The following is a 19242-nucleotide window of genomic DNA, read 5'->3' on the forward strand; positions in this document are numbered from 1 at the left end:
CTACCCACAGAGAAAGACACGTGTTTAAACATTGCTGGACTTTGTGGGCTGCATTACTGACACTACAACTTTTTATGCTTTGGTTGAGGTAACCAACACATAAGGATAGAAAAAAAATAACCCAAACCAACATGTAATGAAGTTACTGAAGCCACAGCCACAATCTCTTTTGTAAAAAAAAAAAAATCAGCCATTCTTTTGCTTGGAAAGACAAACAATGTAGTATTCCCTTATCTACAGCTATTAAACTATAGTGAACTATTAAATTATTTGTACTTAAGTAATTTTCAAATATTTTAATAGCTGTTCAGGTTTATTTCCTGGTTCATGATCCAGTCTACTACAGCTACTGAAAATGCTATAGGTTTTTTATGCCTTCCTGCCTGGGCTGGGGAGAAAAGAATAAGACGAGAATAAAAATCTGAGAAGCTGGAGAAACTGATCTTCACAACCCACAAATGAATTCAAGGTCTACTTACAGCACAGAACAGTTCTCAAATCCAATCAGTGTTAACTAAAAAACCCACCATAGCACAAAGACACAGGAGCTTCCAGTAAGGGTAAAAAGTTGCTTTTTAATATGCACTTAAGTCACAGTATCTGTTTTGAGATCATTACACCAGGTAACAATTTATTGTATCTCAAAGTATTTTACAAGTGCCCATCTACACATTAAAGTAGGTAATAACCAAAGGAACCCAAAAGCTGTTTTCAGAGCAAAAATAAAGCTAGTGACCAACATTCTCTTAACTCCTTTTAATCATCAGTTGCACAACACACCATTTTTAAAAATGCAAAAGCCATCACAGTAAATGAATGAAATCAAAGATGTGCATTTCAACATTTTACTGGCAATCCTGATCTGATGCCAGCAATAAAATGCAACCATAATCTAATAAGACCATTTGAAATTATTTTAGAAATTCTTGATCTAGGCCATTTTCAATGTCTTGCATCGCTTTGGCAAAAAAAAAAAAAAAATCCATAAGGAAAAAGAATCATTTAATGCAATTTTTATTGATAGAACAGAATACATGAAAAAAAAAAAAGCAACTACTGATCAGAATATACTGAAATGAACACAGACCTGGTGTGCCAGTGGAATTTTAATTGAAAGCTATGTACTTCAAGACATTATTCAAGTCAAAACTCAAGGAAAACTTGAGAATAAAGAACAGCTGTTAAAGTTTTAACTGTGTCTCCAAAAGCAGTTTACACAGTATACACACGCACTCACTCTTTTCGCAGTATTTATTTGCAAGGCTGCAGCTCTGAGATTTCTCCTTCAGGAATAAATTATTTATTATGATACAGTGCACAGAACACAGTGAAACATTTCCTCGCTACTCAGAAGACAGATACAGTGCAAAGTCCATGCCTCTGAAAATGAGAAATGGAGACGACAGCCTCCTTCCATCTTCATTAGCTGGATCCCTTCTCCTCTTTGGCAGCAGAGGCCTCCATAGAGGCAGCTTCCAAATCTTTGCTGGACTTCTCATCATTTTCATCCTCTTGAGGGTAAAGATCTGGGTATTTTTGCATGCATTCCTGCATGGCACGGAATTGGTCCACACAGTCTGATCCCTTTATTTCTTCTGTGCTGTAGTGGAAACAAGAAAAGGCAGACTTGAACTGCTCCCCACAGGGACCACTAGCCATTCCACCCAGACATGGGCAATTCCAGTTGATATCTCCATTGGGCAATATCAATCCTGAACAAAAAAAGAGAGAAGAAAAGTTAATGCTCCTTCCAAATGTTGGTTTCACTCAGCGACAGCTGCTGGGCTGCAGGTGTGAACTCAGGCACTTATAATGCCATCTTAGCTCTGTAGCTCCAAGGCTGATAAACACCTTTCACTTCCCAGCCAGTCTGTTTCTCCCTCTGATCTGTATAATCCTTTAATGGCACAAGTGAGATTAGCTCTCTATCCCTCTCTGAACTAAGTCCTTCTCCCTGGACTACAGACCACTGAGAATATTCTAAAAGAACTGCAAAACAGATAGAAGTCAAGTAAATTGATTTACCAGACTCTGTCAGGGGAACAAGCAAGCATTAAAAACATGTCATACAAGTAATAAGAATTTAAATACAATATTAAGCCTAGAAATCTTTTAAATAAAATCAAATGGATGCATTTTTCTTCTTGTTTTAAATAAACTCTGAAATAACAACCCACAACTTTCCCCCTCCAAATTTCAGCCAGAAGACCAGAACTGCAAAAACAAAAATCAGTGTATCTGTAAAGCACAGATTAAGTCATGTGCCACAGAACACAAGCGAGAGCAAGCCTGTCTGGTTGCCAGAAACCAAATTGTACTTTAGAAAACAACTGAAAGGAGTTAAGTACCACTTCAGACTCTAAACTGGAACAGCTGTAAACCTCTGCCCTGGAACAGCCAAAGTTGTGACAGAAATACTTCAGTGATGGACTGGCAAGGTGGAGATTTAAGGGCATATGTTCTTCTAGATGGCAACTGATTTACACAATGAAGCAGGATTGAGAGGGACATCATTAGTCATAGAAACAGTCCTGTACATCTGATCATGTCATCAAGTTCTTTCTTAAAAGAACGCGGGGTTTTGCTTCATCAGTGCTCTGTAGCAACCACTTTAAAACTGTCTCTAAAATAAGATGACAGGAACAAATCTGGAAAAACAGAAGGGAAAGACCAGCACTAATCTGTGTTTGAGGTCCAATTCCGTAAGTACTTTTATCCAACCTTCCCATCACAGCTGTAGCACTATAAAAGTCACTTTGCATGCATAAAACTCATCAGTGCCTTCTTCATGTAAGCTTAATAAAATAAAAAATCATTCTGATGGCAGCCAAGATGTTGGTGAAAACCAGGAATCCTTCATGCTTAAGCTCCACCATCTGCAACACATAGGACTAAAAAGAAGCTTTACAGTAACAAGAGTTTTTCAAAACCACTGCAAATGAATTCTTAGTTTGTTTCCATCAGCCACAGCTGTCAAAAGGCACAGACAGTGAACTGTGATTTTCACTGCAGTATGAAATCCTAACCTGAATTTACTCCAGTTTGCCTTTCCATTTCAGGTGATTTTTTTCTTTCAATGTTTTTAGCCTAAAGTGATCCATTAACATTTTGCCTACCAAAATCTCCCAGCTGATACAACAACAACAACAAAATATTGACAGAAATAAGAGCAGCATACAACTGGTTTTTATGCTAAGGGAAACAGAACACAGGTTTTCCTGACCATCTATTGACTCAAGTAAACTGCTCAAAGACTAATGTCTGGGACAAAATAAGAACCATCAAAAATTAACAAATACCAAACTACATGTCTATCTCAAGTATGAAAAAGGCCCCTACAAAAAACCAAAACCTCAAACCCAAGTTTCAGGTTATTAGAAAACAGTACAGATTATGGTAGGTCTATATGATGCATCTATTCTTTCCCAGATATGACTGGTGTCTTTGGCACAGAAGAAAGCACGTAAAGAGTCTTTATAGTTAATTATAGTTATAGTTCAACAGAATTTGAACATTGGAAACCATGTCTTCTATTCCAAATAGAAGCGAAATTAGAAAAGCCTGCATTTTACACTAGGTACAGCAAAACTCTTCCCAATTTTCTTTTAAATAAAAGCCATGCAAGACAGACCGTCAGCATTTCAGCAGACTCCGAACCATTTTACCCATGCATTTCCTGCCCACAAGCTTCACTCCCATTAGATGCAGCTACATTCTGTGATATGTCCATTTTCTCTCCTCTGATGTCATGCACTGTAGCCCTGGGTCATTCAAGTGGTTTTTCAGACTTTAAAACACAGCAGTAATTTACCACATACTAAGAAGAAAACTCAACAAACTAACATAGAAAACCACGCAACAAGAAATCGCCACCCAAACTCACTGACAGCACTTAAACATAGTTTATAGTTTCTCATTTTGAATCCCACAGATACACACTGTCACTGTAAGGTGACATTAAAAGCTCCAGGCTTTCCCCCTTTATTCTCTGACCTACTGTTGAGGAAGAAAGTGACCTAACATTCTGTAAATGCAGGATTGCTAGGAAACAAACCCCATCACCTCTCCTCCTCACCACAGCCTTTCCATGTCCAGGAAAACAGACATAAGAGCAATCAACTGCTATGGCATTTTAACAAAAATTAAGTGGTTCTTTTAATTTTGATTAGTTTATTACCCAAATGCATGTCACACCAGGTCATAAACAGACTTAGTGTCCTGTGAGAAATGTGAGAAAAACTTTTGAATATATAACTGACTACATACAGCTGTAATGAAGCCAAAAGAGGCAGATAAAAGCAGTAACATTTCAACACAAATCTATGTACAAGAAGCGTTAATGACATAGGAAGGGGTGGTTCAAATGACAGTACACACCATAACAGCTAACAAAGAGACCCTGTGAGCTCCAGCTACTAAACTGCTTAAATGCTGCCCTCTAAAGGTCTTGGAGACACTTTAGAAAACATAACTTTCACTTTCTAACTAAATTTCAAAGAGCCTGAAGAATTTACTTCAGCCTCAGTTGAGCTGAAACCAATGAAATCACTTCACACAAAGAGGCCAAAAGACCTGTAAACATAGAAGTAATTAATAAAAAAATAACCTAAACTCACATTTTCAAGGCAACGATTAGCCCTGGGCAAAATTTATTAAATCATCATGATTGGAAGATTATTTTATTTACCCGTTATTTGGTCTGTGCAACCAGAATATTCTATGTCTTGGCCTCAGAAATACTCTTTCTTAAATGTCTATTTGCAGGTTAGATATACTTCATACAAGAACTGTAATCTTCATGAAAACTTTTATCTTTTCAAGGCAAGATGATTACAGTTGAAAACTCAGTAATTTTAACTTACCCATCACATGCCACTGAAAGATACTGATTATATTGCTAACAGTATTGATTAGCCAGCTATTAACTTATATTAAATCAGATACTCAGAGATCACCAAATCGTGCAATTTCAGCTGCACACAACCAGATGAGCAACTCACATCAATGACAGTGATATGTAACTCACTCCAGCTTCTCTGAAAACTGCATGCTGTTACTTAAAACTTAGAAAAAACAAACATAATTTTCACTTGATTAGGCTCTAACTTTATTAATAAAAGGAAAAGGTATCCCTGCTTATCCCTGGCTACTAACCAAAACTAAAAGCCATCAATTGATTATTTGAACAGGCCACTAAGACAAACCATTACAAATGTAGAGAAAGAAAGACTGGAAGAAAGTGTGTCATTAGTGATGTCCTAATCTGGCAGTTAAAACTCCCAAGAGTTTGGGTATGTACTGCACAACCAGCTGCCCCCAGTCTTTAAATATGCTTGAGCTTTTATAACTCATAGAGGGTTTGTTTTCTGTTGGATTTATATATGATATAACATCCCTTACTTCTGTTCTTCTGCTCACTACTGACCTTGTTCTTCATAAGGGTCATCTGGGTCATCTGCAACCAGCTCAGCACTGCTCGGTGTCTCATGGTCCTCCTTGGTTGCAAATATTATTCTGTCTTTTCCTACCATGGAGGAGACAAGAAGCAAAAGTTCAGAAAAATCTGAGACAGAAAGAGTCATTTACAAAACTACTGAACACCACAAGGTAATGAGATATTCAGTGTGATACACTTATGTTAATAGAGAATGAACTGTTGTACTTAACAATCACCTTCAATTAGAACAGTTACTAGTTCAGAGGAACACATACAAACTGAAATTCTGTTACTCAAAAGCAATTTTCATAGCAATGTCCTGTAATGGCTGCAGATCACAGTACAGTTCACTGAACTGCTAACTTAAAAAGCTGTTTCAAAACAAACTCAAATTACTTCAATATCAAGACTAAAGCAGATGAAGGATTTAGAATTAAAAAAAAAGTGAAATAAAAGCTATAATAACAGTAAAGTGTTCAATAGGAACTTATTAATAACAGTGCTCTTTGCTGAAGACTGGTGTAATATTTTACATTAATCATCTGAATTAAAAACTGAAGATAGTCATCACCATATAGAACTAACTACATTGAAAGGTGCTGTGAACATCACAAGGGATGGAAATCCAACAGAGCGAATTTCCTGCTCTTGATTTAACTAAAAAATTCTGTAGCGGGGTCAGGAGAGGTTTGGCAGGAAACTTCAGTAGTTTTAGTTTTCTAACCACCCTGCAAAGCTCTAACACACAGTCTGAGGCACAAGCAGAGAACGGCTAGCTGAAACTCTTCAGAATACAAAACCAAGTATTCTAAGAGTGGAAAAAATGGTAAATTCCCCAAGAATTCTCCAAACTCATAAAGGCCACTACAGCAACTTGGCATATTAGAAATTAGAATTTCCTGGCCCCTCAGTGTGACCTCAGCCAGCAGACATTCAGTAACTTAACTCTGCTCAGTAACCATGCATTTAAACATGTCTGAAAAACAGACAAATCTAACACTTTAAAAACAAGGGAAACAGTTTTCTTACAACTCTGCTTTGTACTCCAGCAAACTTTACAATGTGGAATGTTCGGTCATTTCTCATATAAAAGGAGCTAGAAACACACGAACTCTAACCCCGTCACTGCAATTTTGTAGGGTTGCATAAGGCAACTTACAGATCTTGCAAAATTAAACAAAGCACAGCATAAAAGAGGTCCATAGGTTATGACTACCTCAATGCAGTTTATAGTCTGTGTCCAAGTTGGTAACTTATAAATGGCATTTAGAACTACTGACGCTTTTTTTCCAGCCTGAAACTTTACATTTAGCCACTTCGCATTACTTAAGAGTGTAAATATACTTATGTATACATATGTAGGCACAGATATACATCTACTATATTCATCTACGTATCTGCCAATTTAAGAAGTGGTCAAGAGTCATAAATACCACCACCTGTACAAAATGATACAGAAAAGCTCGCACTCTACCCATTCTGTCCACCGACCGTTAAAAGACAGAACTCCACACCTCTGGCCACTCAGCTAGGCTGGGATAAATTTAACCCCTGCGGGCAGAAGGCGCTCCGCAGCCGGGAGCTGCGCTGCCCGCCCGCCTCAGCACACGCTCCCTGCGGGGCACGTCCGGCCGCAGCCGGCCCGCACCGTCCCCACGCCCCGCGCTGCCGCCTCATGGCCCCGCCGCCCTTCCCGCCCTCCGTGAGGAGAAAGGTCGGCGGCGGGAGGCGAGGCAGCGCTGCCCCGCCACAAGGACTGCGGGCGGCTGCCGCGCTTCCTTCTCCACTCCGGCTTCCTCTGCCCCTCACGGGCTGCGGGGAGGGGGCGGTCACCCCTCGGCGCGCCCACCCCCGGCCGCCCGGCGAGCCCGCCCGGCGGGTGACATTGGGAGGACACTGGGGCGTACCTTCCTGCCTGCAGTAGGACATGGCGGAGCCGGCCGGTGCCTTCCTCCGCAGCGCGCCGCACACGGGCCCCGCCGCTCCGCTCCTGCCGTCCCGCCGGCACCGCTCGGGCAGCGCCGCGCCGCTGCTCCACGCCGCGACCTCCCGCCTCCGGAAGCGCCTTCCCGGCCCTGAGGCGGCCGCTGACGCACCTCCTGCCGGCCGCAGGGCTCCGCCAGGCCCGGCCCCGCCGCACCACAGCCCCGCCTGCCCCGGCAGGGAGGAGAGAGAGGGAGGCGGGAAGGGAAGGAGGAAGGAAGGGCTTCCCCGCCGCGGCGGGAACTACGCGTCCCGGCGTGCGCCGCTGCGGGCGGGGAGCGGCTCGGGGGCGGGGGAGCCCTGAGGCGGGTGAGGGCGAGGCTGCCGGTGCGCGGTTCTGGTGGCCCCCGAGTTGTGGTTCCCGGGGAGAATTGAGAGGCTCAGGATGTCGAGGAACGTAAGTGCTGCTCGCTCGGCCCCGCCTCTGCTCCGCACTCCGTGTGCGGCCGCCCGGGTCGCCCCGTTCGCCCTCGAGGTGCCCGGGCTGTGGCCAGGGCCCTGTGCCGCTCACAGCCCGCCGGCCACAGCCAGATGAGAGGGAAAATGTGTGCTAATGTCTTTACAAATAATTCAGTGGGTGAAGGTAGGGGTGTTAATGGCTTTGAAATGGGTCTTAATGTTTCTGCTGACTTTGGGCAGCAGGTTGGTTGCAGAGCCGAGACAATTTTGCTCCTGAAACAGAAAGTGAGCCTGGGTTTCTGAACTACCTAACTCATGAAACAGAAAGTGGGTCTCCATAAGTGTGAACGTCTGAACTTTAGGGTAAAACAGTAGGTTCAAGGGGCGGATATGTGGCAGGCGGTTCGGGAAGGCTGTACCTCCCCAGTGCCTCAGCCAGTGGGGAAAGGAAGAGGACAACGTGCGGCCGGGAGTTTAGGATGAAAGGAGAGTTTAGGATGAAAGGAGAGTTTAGGATGAAAGGAGGCTGCGCCCTCCGAAACCTCGGGAGAGAAAACCCCGCGGCCGTGTGCCCCTGTGGACTCTCCCTTTATTCAATAAAGTTGCAGGACTCCTCTGTCTCCTTTATGGACACTGGCTTTTCATAGCGTGATTTTCCGTATACAGAGAAATGCCATGCCCTGCCTTGGCTGTGTGTGTGTGCTGAAGTTGAATTTAGTAACTCCCCACAAGTCGCGTATGCACAGATAAACCCCTGGGCTCCCATGTTAGTCCTGTGCCTTGTTATAGGTTATTGTTACCCTGGATATAATTATTTTAGAGTGTGCAGGCACTCTTTTTACTGGTGAGATGAATCATAATTTGTTATTTATAGCAGTGTTTTAGCTGGTCAGGAATTCAGGACTATTACTCAATTTGTCATGGCCTCAATGCAGGGTGTGGACTCCAAATACAGAACCTGGAGGCAGACTGAAGAAAGCTTGAATATGTAGAACCACTTTAATAGAAATTGTTTTGGTTTTTTCTCTGTTAGGCTGGAGTTTTATTTATTGAATGTGTTTCTAGTATCAAAAGTGTGATAAGGCATTTAATAAGTGTGGGAAAGTTTTGGTCCAAGGCAAGAGGTTCTGATCTTTGGGCAGCAGTGCTAGCAAAACTAAAAGACTTGTTTTGAAACTGAATGCTTTCCCCTTTCACACCAATATTGCACTTTTGGTTTATTTTCAACAGTTCTCTGACACAGGCAGCAGAAAAGAGCATGTTAAAATCACAAGTGAGCCCAAACCAGGGTTCCTGGAGCGGCTCAGTGAGACTTCTGGAGGCATGTTGATTGGATTTGTGACATTTCTTCTGGCTTTCTACCTTCTTTTTACCAATGAAGTAAGTGCAATACTGTTAGTGTTTGTACACAGCTTTATTACTTGATCTATGAGAAGAGGAGGTTTTGTCTGGGGACCTGGTGTTTATGTTCAGGATATAACAGAAAAGTGAATTCACAGGCCACAGGTAGTATTTGTCTGGAACTAGGTGTGGTAGAGACAGTAGCAGTGTGTGATGAGAGATAAGATCCAAAGCTTGTAAACTGATGACAAAACAGCCTGTGGTAAGAGGCAGCCCAATGTGCATGAGCCAGCCACATTCCAGCCTTCTCTTTTTCTTTGAGGTAACAAAAGGTCTTCATTTCTAGTGTTGTTTTAAGTACTTTAAAGGAATTCATACCCCATGTAGCAAAATTGGGGGTGTTAATTTTTCAATTTTTTCTCAGTATTATTTCTTGGGTTTAGATTTAAAAAAAAAAAAAAAAAAGTAAGCCAAGAATCTGAACACTCTACCATTGAAAATGTACTTGTTTTGGCAATTTTGGAGTGGAGATCATAATTTTCACTTAGAGACTTCCTTTCATACCTCTTGAAAAGGAAAAAAATAACTATTCCAAATTTTGATGACTTTGCAGAAGAGCAAGCACATCAGGATATGATGGTAAGGCAGGGAAAACTTCTGCCAAGGAGTCACTATATGTGTCTGGAAAAATGAACTGTAATTTGTGTCATTTCTGCAGTTATTCAGGAATAATGGACAAGGTAAGAGGTGAAGAGCATTAAGTTTGGACCTTTATAGGAAGAATTTATGTCTGTTTGAGAAGCTTAGTCAATGTTAATGGTCCTGCTGCCTGGGTGGAGAAGTACTGCCCCAAACTGGCTCAGACACAGAGAGTGGAGAAGTACAAGTGTGTTTCAAAAATATGCCTTAGGCTGAATATGCAAGCATTCCTTATGGTCATCAGTTCACTTGTCTGCTAACCTTGTTCACAAAATACTGCTGTGACATTGATTCTGAACAACTTGATTTCTGTTCTCCTCATTGCAGGGACGAGCTGTAAGGACAGCCAAGTCTCTTGAGGAGGGGCTTTCTATTGTGGTCCCTCTTGACAGCATCCACGGTATCTCTCAGCAGAATGAGGGGAGACTGGTGCACTTGGCTGGAGATCTGAGTACATCTAAGGTAAAGTATCTTGGAAGAAATGAGTATTTCAAGTTTGGAGGGAAGGAAAAGTCTTTGTCAATTAAAGTTTTGTTTGATATCCAGGAAAAGACACATGGCTTTTTTCCTCCTCTAAGCATTGCCAGCTACCACTCAAGCTCTGGTTCTTGGCCTGAAATCAGGAAGATGCTGAATGGCCTTGCACTCACTTCTCCAAGCCAATACCAGCTCTCGCAATGTTTACCCTCCATCTGCTTTTTGCGGATAATTTCAGTTGCCATTTGTGTAGGGAACCTGTTGTGTATTCATGATATTGATAAGTCTTCAGGCTCTTGCAGCACAGGAGCTTTGCAAGTTCTGACTTTTCAGTAGTGGTGACATTTTCCATAGTCCACACACATTGTAGAAGGTGACACAGCACCTTTCAGCAAAACAGAATCTCCTAGTTTAAACACTGAAACCTGTAAACCCATAGTCAGTATTCTGGTTTCATTCTTCACTGTGGCCATAACTTTTGATAAGGATTCTTCAGGTCACATTTTCCAGAGACATTCCTTTTTGTCTTTTGTAACATTTATACCATGTTCACGTGTGTAAGATAGTGCTAGTTGTACAGTGAGGTATGTAAATGGATTCAGTAGTAAAAGTAGAGTGTTTGAGGTTGTGAGATGCAGCATTTAGACTGACTTGTATTTTCATGTATTTTTGCACAGCCTTTGTTTGACCCCAGCTACGGGCTCTCCATCCAAGCTGTCAAACTTAAGCGTAATGTGGAAATGTACCAGTGGGTAGAATATGAAGATTCCAAGTAAGTGAAAGTAATCTTTGAAAGTAGTTTATGAGGCTGTTGTGTTACCAGGATCCTATCACTATTTTTTTTCTTTCCTTTTACCTAAGAAAAAAAACAAACTAAAAAACCCACTTTATAGCAAAACAATTCTAGAGCTCTTGGATTTTTTTCCTTCAGAGAATCATTTTAATTTCCTTGAGAGATGTTAACTGCTCTGCCAATAGTTGCAACCCAAATAAGAAAAACATTTCTCCTATTGCTAATAATTCCACCATTGCTAGTATGAATGTTATTAGCTATTATGTATGTGTGACTGCACAGAATTCATGTTCCAAATGTCTTTCATGTAATATAAAAAAAAAAAGGTCAGCGGTTGTGAAGGTGTCAAAAATAGTTTCTCAGTTTTAGCATGCTTATGGTGCAGCATCTGTTAGAGACTTGATTTGGGCCAGCTTGTCTCACTGTATTTAATTCTGGTTGTTCCTCATCAATCTAGTCAACACCTCTTTGTTCAAAGTATGGGAATAAAAAGGTTGTGGCTGTTGAACATTTGTGTATAGTTTTCTCATGGTACAGAAAATCTGTCTTCAGAAAAGGTAGCTCAGAGAAGAGTTAGGTTATGTATAAAGATAAGTCTGTGTTGCCAGAGATCGGTCTGTGCGTTTCATTGGTGAAGTGTATTCTGCCCTGAACAGGGTGTGTGCACTGTCCTGGTTCTCATCCCAGCCCTTTTTCTCTGCAGGGAATATGAGGAGAATGGTGAGATTAAGAAAGAGACAACGTATTCATACAGTAAGTTGATTAGCAGAAAGCCCCTTTCCTTTTATGCATGTAACTTTGGGTTTACGTGTGTGTGTGTGTGTGTATTTTGATTTTTGTTACAAAACCTGTATTTTCTTTTTGGAAAAGAAAGGAATGTGAAGAAATAAGCAAAAATTCTCTTTCCTAAACAAATGACAGAACCTCCTTTTCCTGAGGTAACTGAGGTGAAAGGAGACATGCTGTCAGCAAGCAAGGGCTACAGAAAATCTGAGTCTTGTTTTGAAACCCCTAAAAGTTGAGAAGAACATCCAGGGATAGGATGTTCCAGAAATAGGGCCCACAAGGTCCTCAATGACCAGAGATGAGAGTGTGTTCAAAGCCACACCTGAGTTTACACTTCAGACATGGAGTAATTGGGAATGTCAGCTGTGAGCAGAAGAGAATAGACAGGGAAAAGCAGGGTAGCTCCAGCTTGTAAGGGAGCCTGTAGAGAACCTGTTTAGATGTTGATACCAGCCAGTGAAAACCACCAGTACCTTCTGATGTGCACTGTGGCTTTTGCCAAGTGTTTTTTGGCAGGAGCAGAACTGGGTGCGTTATTCTGATCTACCCAGTGGCAGAAAAGTACTCTGAGTCATTGTGTTTTGGGAGATCAGTCTCTGTGCTTCATTTAGCTCTGATCAAAGCACGTGGATGTGTAACGTGGGTGTGCAACAGTTTCTGGGTGTGATCATATAAAAATGCTCAGCTGAGTGAGGCATGGAGACCCTGTATCATGGAGGTACATAAGGGGCAAAGTTGGTGATTGTGAGCCATGAAAAACAGGCTCACAGTGACAGGGAACAAAAAGAAATGCCATCCAAAAAAACAGCCGTCCTCTCAAGATTGATGGATTCTGTCCTGTAAATGTCGATGTATGCCAGCAGTGGACCCACACAGCTGCTTGATTACTCTCCCTTCAGGAGACTTCCAGGACTGAGGAAACTGGGAATGACAGGAGTGAAGGACAGGTTGAAAGAAAGATAGGGAGATGGCTTTCCAATTGCCATCATGGGCAAAACAGACTCACCTTAGGGAAAGTTTATTGTCAATTAAAATAAATATTTAATTGCTGACTTGTGTGTTGGCAAAACACAGGTGTCTTCAGTAACTGAGATCTGAGTGTCTTTTACTCAACCTTCTTATCATTCTGTTTAGATACAGAGTGGAAATCAGAAATTGTGAACAGCAGAAACTTTGATCGAGAAATTGGACACAAGAACCCGAGGTGAGGTACCATCTGGCACAGTCCCTCTGAATTCTGTCACTGCATCTAATCAAAGATGAAATCTAAATGACTGATTTCATAACAGAGTTCAGTAGATGGAAACTGCTGTTCTTTTGGTAGTTGGGAGAACAAAGGCATAAAGAAATTAGAGCAGCTCAGAGCAGAGATGGCTGAGCTTAATTTAATGGCTCCAACAGTATGCAGTCTGGATAGTCTCTTGATGGATTTGTTTTCACATCAGGAAAGTCATTTAGCTCTTTGAGTTTCTCCTGATGTTTGCCACAGTACCTTTTCTGTGCTGTACATTACATACTGCAAATCAAGCATTTGATCACAATTCTGGGACTAATCAGGGACTCTCTCTGTTCCTCAGTGCCATGGCTGTGGAGTCTTTCACTGCTGTTTCTCCTAATGTCCAGGTTGGCAGCTTTTTTCTTTCCAAGGGTAAGGATTGTTTTGTCCTGACTTTGTGTCTGCTGTTGCATCAGCAATGTACTTTGGTTCTTTCCACAACAGCTGTCATGTCAGGTGATAATCAGGAAGCCAGCCAGCAAATTGGCTGTTCCATGTTAGACACTGAGCCTCAGCTTGATGCTTTATTCTGCTTAGGTCTCGTGGATAAAATTGATGATTTCAAGCAGTTGAGCTTATCACACCTGGAGGATCCCCATGCTGATGTTACCCGAGGAGGAGATTACTTCTATCACAGTGACAACCCCAGGCGTCCAGAAGTAAGATGGGAAAGATAAACTAAAGTAGTGATTACTTGTGTGTGAAAAAGGGCATGTCCCATTTCTATTTAATGTATAGAAAATGGAGTGCAGACCATCACATAGGATGACTTCCTTAGTGCAGCCCTTCAGAATGAGAGCTTCTCTTGCAGAAGGCTTCCAATCCCATTTCTTTGTTCTCTGTTTTCTCAAGTCTGCTGTGCTTTTAAATGGACGGGGTTGGTTCTGGGCAGTGGGTTCCACCTCTGCCTTGCTGAATTTAGGAGTACAATCAAACAGCTTGTTGTCAAATAGTGCTGCCTGCTCTGTTTTGCCAAAAGATGGCATGATGAGGGATGAACAAAGCATATCATGTGCTCCTGGAGCTTAATCAGAGGGATATTGCAAAACAGCATTTGAGCTCTCCTGTTCCAGCTGCCAGCTTGCCCTGAGGAAAGGACAGCTTGGAGATGATTCTGGCTCAGTCATTCCTGACATAAATGTTCAGAAAAAGTGTTGATAAATAAAGGATGCTCCTGTGCTGTGAATCTTTCCTGTGATTCCCTTTTGTAAAACAATCTTTCTTGACTTCCAGTCTTCTCTTGTTTGTAGGTTGGAGACCTTCGTGTCTCTTTCTTCTACGCAGGTCTGAGTGGAGATGATCCCCGTTTGGGCTCTGCTGATAAGGTGAATCTTCAGCTCTTTCTGTTATTGCAAGCCCTGTCCCCAACTCAGTAACCAGTAAATATTTGCCGCTCTTCCAAGGTGACTGTGATTGCTCGGCAGCGAGGTGATCAGCTGGTTCCTTATCCTACCAAGTCTGGAGATGTTCTGGAGATTCTCTACCCTGGGGACCTCTCTGTGGAGGTGAGACTCTTCTAGTGAAGGGTTAAAACTCGAGATGGTAGTGCGGAAGCAGCAGAAGAGGAAGCTCTTACTCTCCTTCAGACCTGCTCTAGAGGAGGAGATACTCATATAAACATTGGCTTTTCTTCCTCCTTCTTGGACAACAGGTTGTAGCCTGTGTTTGCTTCCAGGTTTCTACACATTCTATCTGTTTGCTTTAAAGTTTGTTTCTGTGCCTTCTCATTTTGTTTTTATTTGCTCCTTGGTTGTTTCCCACTTACATATGCAAGCACACATCACATGTAAAAATAGTAAAAATCAGGGTTTAATTAAATAAACCATAAGAGTTATTCTCCCGTCACCTCCTAATAACAGGAGTTTAGGCTTGTTTGAAATGTTTATTGCTATTCTGGCTGAGAAAGAACCTTCAGGCAGGGCATTATGCTTCAATAAATCCTGCATGCTCCAGCAATTTGGTGATTCATTTACTCCTTTTGGTAGATTTGTTTCCATTAATGATTGTTTCATGCCCTGCTGCAAAGAAAAGCAGATGTCAAGAGTTTACAGGTGCTCCCAAAAGCATTAAAAAGGCTTTGTTTTGACTTGAAAAAGTAGCAGTAGAATCAACCCTCTGCTGTAAGCTCTGAATCTTCATTAGATAGAATTTTGTTTCATTGAAAATTAACTGGTTACAAATAAATAATTCATCGAGTACTTGTATGTGCAAGTAATCAATCAGTTTTACACATCTCTTACCATTTAGTGCTAACATCCCTGCCATCTTCATGTGAACATTTTGTTGAGCCAGAGGGTCACACAACCAAAAATCTTCCTCAGAATTCTTGAAAAGAGATGTTTTGCTTTGCCTGATGAAATGCACGTATACTTTTTAGCTTTTCTTCCCTCCATCCTGCTTGCTCTCTTTCACACACCTTCCCTCAGCCATCAGTGGATATTGTTGCCTTTTCTCTCTTCCTTCAGAATGAAGCCAGACTCTTCCTTCTTTATTACAGTTACTTATTAGTGTCTTATTTTCCACAGTAATGTTGAATGTATCTAATTGCAGCAAAACCTGCGTGCTTTCTGCCTGTGGGTAGTGTTGAATGGTGCTTTTTAGGTTGTTTTAATTAAGAAAAGTGCCAGTTTCCCCCATGCTGCACCATTCAATCTATTGCAGTGCAATGCCATACTGCACAGACCCTGTAGAATGAGCTGCAGTGTATCTTCTGCAAGAGAAATTGGACTCCTAAAATGCTCTTGGCTCTGATTGGCTCATAATATACTGGAATTAAGAAGTTCTTGAAAAAGAACAAGAAACAGGCTGCACGTGATGGTGTTTGCTTTCAGGAGGTATTTCAGAAGGAGCATGAGAGTAACACCATGAAGACCTGGGCCCTCCGTGCAGCTGGCTGGTTCTCAATGTTTGTGGGCATCAGCCTGATGACCCGAATCTTTTACACATTAGGTAAGTTTTTCACAGAAAGGTAAAATGATCTAGAAATAAGATCCTAACCCCTAAAGAGTTAATTCATTTGGAGACCAGGAGAAATCTGGTTTGAACTCTGATTTTATTTGATCTGAAAAGTCACTGTAGGCAACTGCAGGTAAACAGGACTGCAAAACCAACTGGTTGCTTTGTGAACATTAAAAAACCCCCCACAAATATCTTTTATCAGTCTCAGAAGATCCCAGCCTGGTGCTTACCAAAATAAAAAGCTGAAGCACATGTTGGGCTGGTTCTTTCAAATCTAATTCAAGGTGCTGCAATACAATTACTTTCTGCACCCACACACAACTGGTCCCCCCAGCAGGTCCTGGTCAGCAGTTGTACAGAAATAAGATTTGTGTCTGGTTATTCTACGCTATTGTAAACAAACAGCGAAGAAAGTTTTTGTTTATTCTTTTAATATAAAAAAATGCTGGAGTAAAAACAGAAAGGCAGGACAACGCCTCAAACTTGCATAGACTTCAGACATCAAAGATATCATTCACTTTGTAGCTATGAACTTTAATTTTCTGATTTATTTATCTATATACATGCTGCTCCAAGATTTATTGTTGCCAGAAGGGAATTTCTGCGCTAGCAGCTTGTATCAGTTGCCCTAGATTTGTTCCATAGCTGCAGGGCTATCTGTGTCCTCTGCTTCTCAAGCCTTGGACAAATCTTCAGACTTCATTTTGGATTTCTTTCTGTGTGAAGAGGGTAGCACTGCCTTATATGTTTAGCTGTTGCTTAATGATCAAATGTCTTGATGATGCTCTGCTGAAATGCCTAATCCACTGCTCTTGATAAAATAGTTTGAGTCTGTCTTGGGATTGCAGTCATTAGGGTGCAGATCCTAAGCATGAATCAGACTTTTTTTTAAACTGTCATCTTACCAACTACTTCATGCCATGTTTAATTCTCTCTGCAGTGGACTGGTTTCCTATTGTGAGGGACCTGGTTAATGTTGGCTTGAAGATGTTTGCACTGTGTGTGGCCAGCTCGCTGTCCCTGCTGACCATCTCTGCGGGCTGGCTCTTCTACCGCCCGCTCTGGGCCCTGCTCCTCGCGCTGCTCTCCGCAGTCCCCATCGTGGTGGCCAGGTCCCGTGTTCCGTCCAAGAAGCAGCAGTGACAAGGAGGTGGTCAGGTCTTGAACTGAGTCCTGGTTAGAACCTTCCCAAGTGCATTTCTGCCCGGTTCCTGCAGCAAGCTTACAGCAAATCACAGCTCAGCAGCGAGCACTGAAAGCTGGGGAGGGGGCTTCAGTTTGGCTTTTGGTACACGTTATCCATGGGACTATAGGATGCTGTTTGTGGGAAGTCAGTGACGCCAGCTGTGCAGAAAAAAACATTCTGGGTAAGTAACTGAACAAGCAGATTTGTACCTCTTAACTGCTTAGTAATTTCTCCTGATTTGAGAACAACTGGCAAGTCCTTGCTGGGTGGGGCACCTTGTGCGTTTTGGAGAAAGTGCCAGCTGCATCCCATGGACCCTGGTTAGATATCCTTAGGAAATAACATGTGTCTGCCTGTCTCTGACAAACCCTCCCTCTGCTGCCTCTTCTTGTTTGCACAGTCAGGAACACTCCTTTGGCTGATGTGTTTGGCAGTGCATGTGTTCAAAGGGAAAACATAGTTTAGGTGAATTCAACACAATATTCATGTAAACCCTCTGCTTTTGGATTGAGGATTTTTAAAGTCATTGATGTAATGAGTGGCCAGGTTAGCTGTGCTCTGAGGTTGGGCAGATTTATCAGGACACATTGATTTCCCCCAGGTTTTAAGTGTCTGAAATTGTTCTTGGTTAAGCATCCAAAATGATAGCCTGGACCATATCATTGCAAACTGTTTCAAAAATTTCACTTCAAATTGCACTTAAAGGGATGCTCAGAGGTCATTCACCTGTAAATATAAAACTTACTGCCTTGAAACAATATTGACTTTCATAAGTGAATGGGTAGTCTTTAAAAGAGTTGGGGTTTTTTGCTCTGTATTCTGTTCCTTTCTTTAATTTCACTTAGTAAGGACGATGACAGTACTCTGTGAAATTAAGAAATGGAAGTATTTTTGCCTGATTAGTTTCATATATTTTTGTAGCCTAAATTGTTAGTTTTGTATCAATAGAGGAATGCCTTGTAGTGTTGTGATGGCTCATGTTTGTCTGCTGTAACCAATACTTGAGGTTAGAGACACCCTTAAGTCTCCACCAAGCTAGTCTGACTTCCAGATGAGCCTCCCTACACTACTGTGTTTTGGGGGTTTTTCTAAGTATACACAATTCAGTACAAAAATAATGTTTTCAATTATGAAATCTCTTATGACTCAGAGGAGTGTTCTCTGTACCAAAGGAACTTGACTTGAACATACAGTGGAGCAAATGTTTGCTAGAAAATTATACTGAAATAGAAATCTGAGTTAGAAATCATAAGTGTTTTGAGAATTTGTAATTACTTGATTAGTCATAATTACTTGCATTCTTTTGGTATTTGAATATTATCAGTTTGGTCTCACAGCTCTGTCCTGCTGGTGAAAGCAGGAGCAGTGAGTGAAGGGGTGGCTACAGGAGATGGCCTTGTGCATGGCAGTGGTGCTGCACAGTCTTCCTGCTGCTCAGCAACACCAGCTCACGCTCCAGCAGTCAGGAATTGTGCTCCACGGGAGAGAGAAACTGGGTTTGAACTGCTGCTCTTTTGCCCGTGATGTGGAACACTAACCAGCATTACCTATTGGAAATGAAGTGACAATTTTCTACAGCAGTGCTGAGCTTTTGTATATTTAATAAAATACAGTTTTATCAAAAGGTTGGTCAGTAGGCTTTTTTATTAAATTCAAGTATTGCATGTTTTATATCCAGGAGTAATGCCCAGGTAGGTGGAGGATTAGTTTGTAGCTTCCACAAGAACTAGTTTCTTATTGTTGGGGTTTGTTTGTCCTGCACATATTTCCTTGTTTTGGGAAGCTGTTCTCTGATCTGTGTACTGCTGCCAGCCTGCCATGGGTTTACTCCCCATTACTGACCAAAGAAGTCAGTCACTTCCTTGCCCCACTAAGATTATTTGAAAAATATGATTCAAGCTGACTGC

General features: G+C 41.8%; 2 protein-coding genes across 2 annotated transcripts; one reads left to right on the forward strand and one right to left on the reverse strand.

The window, feature by feature from the left end:
- Positions 1 to 555: 555 nt before the first annotated feature.
- On the reverse strand, positions 556 to 7588 carry CHCHD4 (coiled-coil-helix-coiled-coil-helix domain containing 4). Its single transcript, XM_058845449.1, has 3 exons — positions 7345 to 7588; positions 5426 to 5524; positions 556 to 1712 (listed from the first exon to the last, which is right to left on the reverse strand). Exons 1-3 carry the CDS (start codon positions 7364 to 7366, stop codon positions 1423 to 1425), a joined length of 411 nt encoding a protein of 136 aa, XP_058701432.1. The 5' UTR covers positions 7367 to 7588; the 3' UTR covers positions 556 to 1422.
- Positions 7589 to 7667: 79 nt separating this feature from the next.
- Positions 7668 to 18935, forward strand: TMEM43 (transmembrane protein 43). Its single transcript, XM_058845447.1, has 12 exons — positions 7668 to 7817; positions 9050 to 9199; positions 10187 to 10321; positions 11014 to 11108; positions 11833 to 11882; positions 13050 to 13119; positions 13493 to 13563; positions 13729 to 13850; positions 14442 to 14516; positions 14595 to 14696; positions 16023 to 16140; positions 17090 to 18935. Exons 1-12 carry the CDS (start codon positions 7806 to 7808, stop codon positions 17290 to 17292), a joined length of 1203 nt encoding a protein of 400 aa, XP_058701430.1. The 5' UTR covers positions 7668 to 7805; the 3' UTR covers positions 17293 to 18935.
- The last annotated feature ends 307 nt before the right edge of the window (positions 18936 to 19242 follow it).

The sequence above is a fragment of the Poecile atricapillus genome, chromosome 9 (genome assembly GCF_030490865.1).
Source record: "Poecile atricapillus isolate bPoeAtr1 chromosome 9, bPoeAtr1.hap1, whole genome shotgun sequence".
Taxonomy (NCBI): domain Eukaryota; kingdom Metazoa; phylum Chordata; class Aves; order Passeriformes; family Paridae; genus Poecile; species Poecile atricapillus.

Excerpts from the sequence above, each read along its gene's own strand:
- CHCHD4 (XM_058845449.1), bottom strand. The coding sequence starts at position 7,366 with ATGTCCTACTGCAGGCAGGAAG. Across the intron at positions 5,525-7,344 it reads GTCCTACTGCAGGCAGGAAG|GAAAAGACAGAATAATATTT; the intron begins GTACGCCCCAGT and ends CCTCCATGGTAG. Across the intron at positions 1,713-5,425 it reads TGACCCTTATGAAGAACAAG|GATTGATATTGCCCAATGGA; the intron begins GTCAGTAGTGAG and ends TTTTTTGTTCAG.
- TMEM43 (XM_058845447.1), top strand. Across the intron at positions 13,120-13,492 it reads ATTGGACACAAGAACCCGAG|TGCCATGGCTGTGGAGTCTT; the intron begins GTGAGGTACCAT and ends TCTGTTCCTCAG. Across the intron at positions 14,517-14,594 it reads GTTTGGGCTCTGCTGATAAG|GTGACTGTGATTGCTCGGCA; the intron begins GTGAATCTTCAG and ends CGCTCTTCCAAG.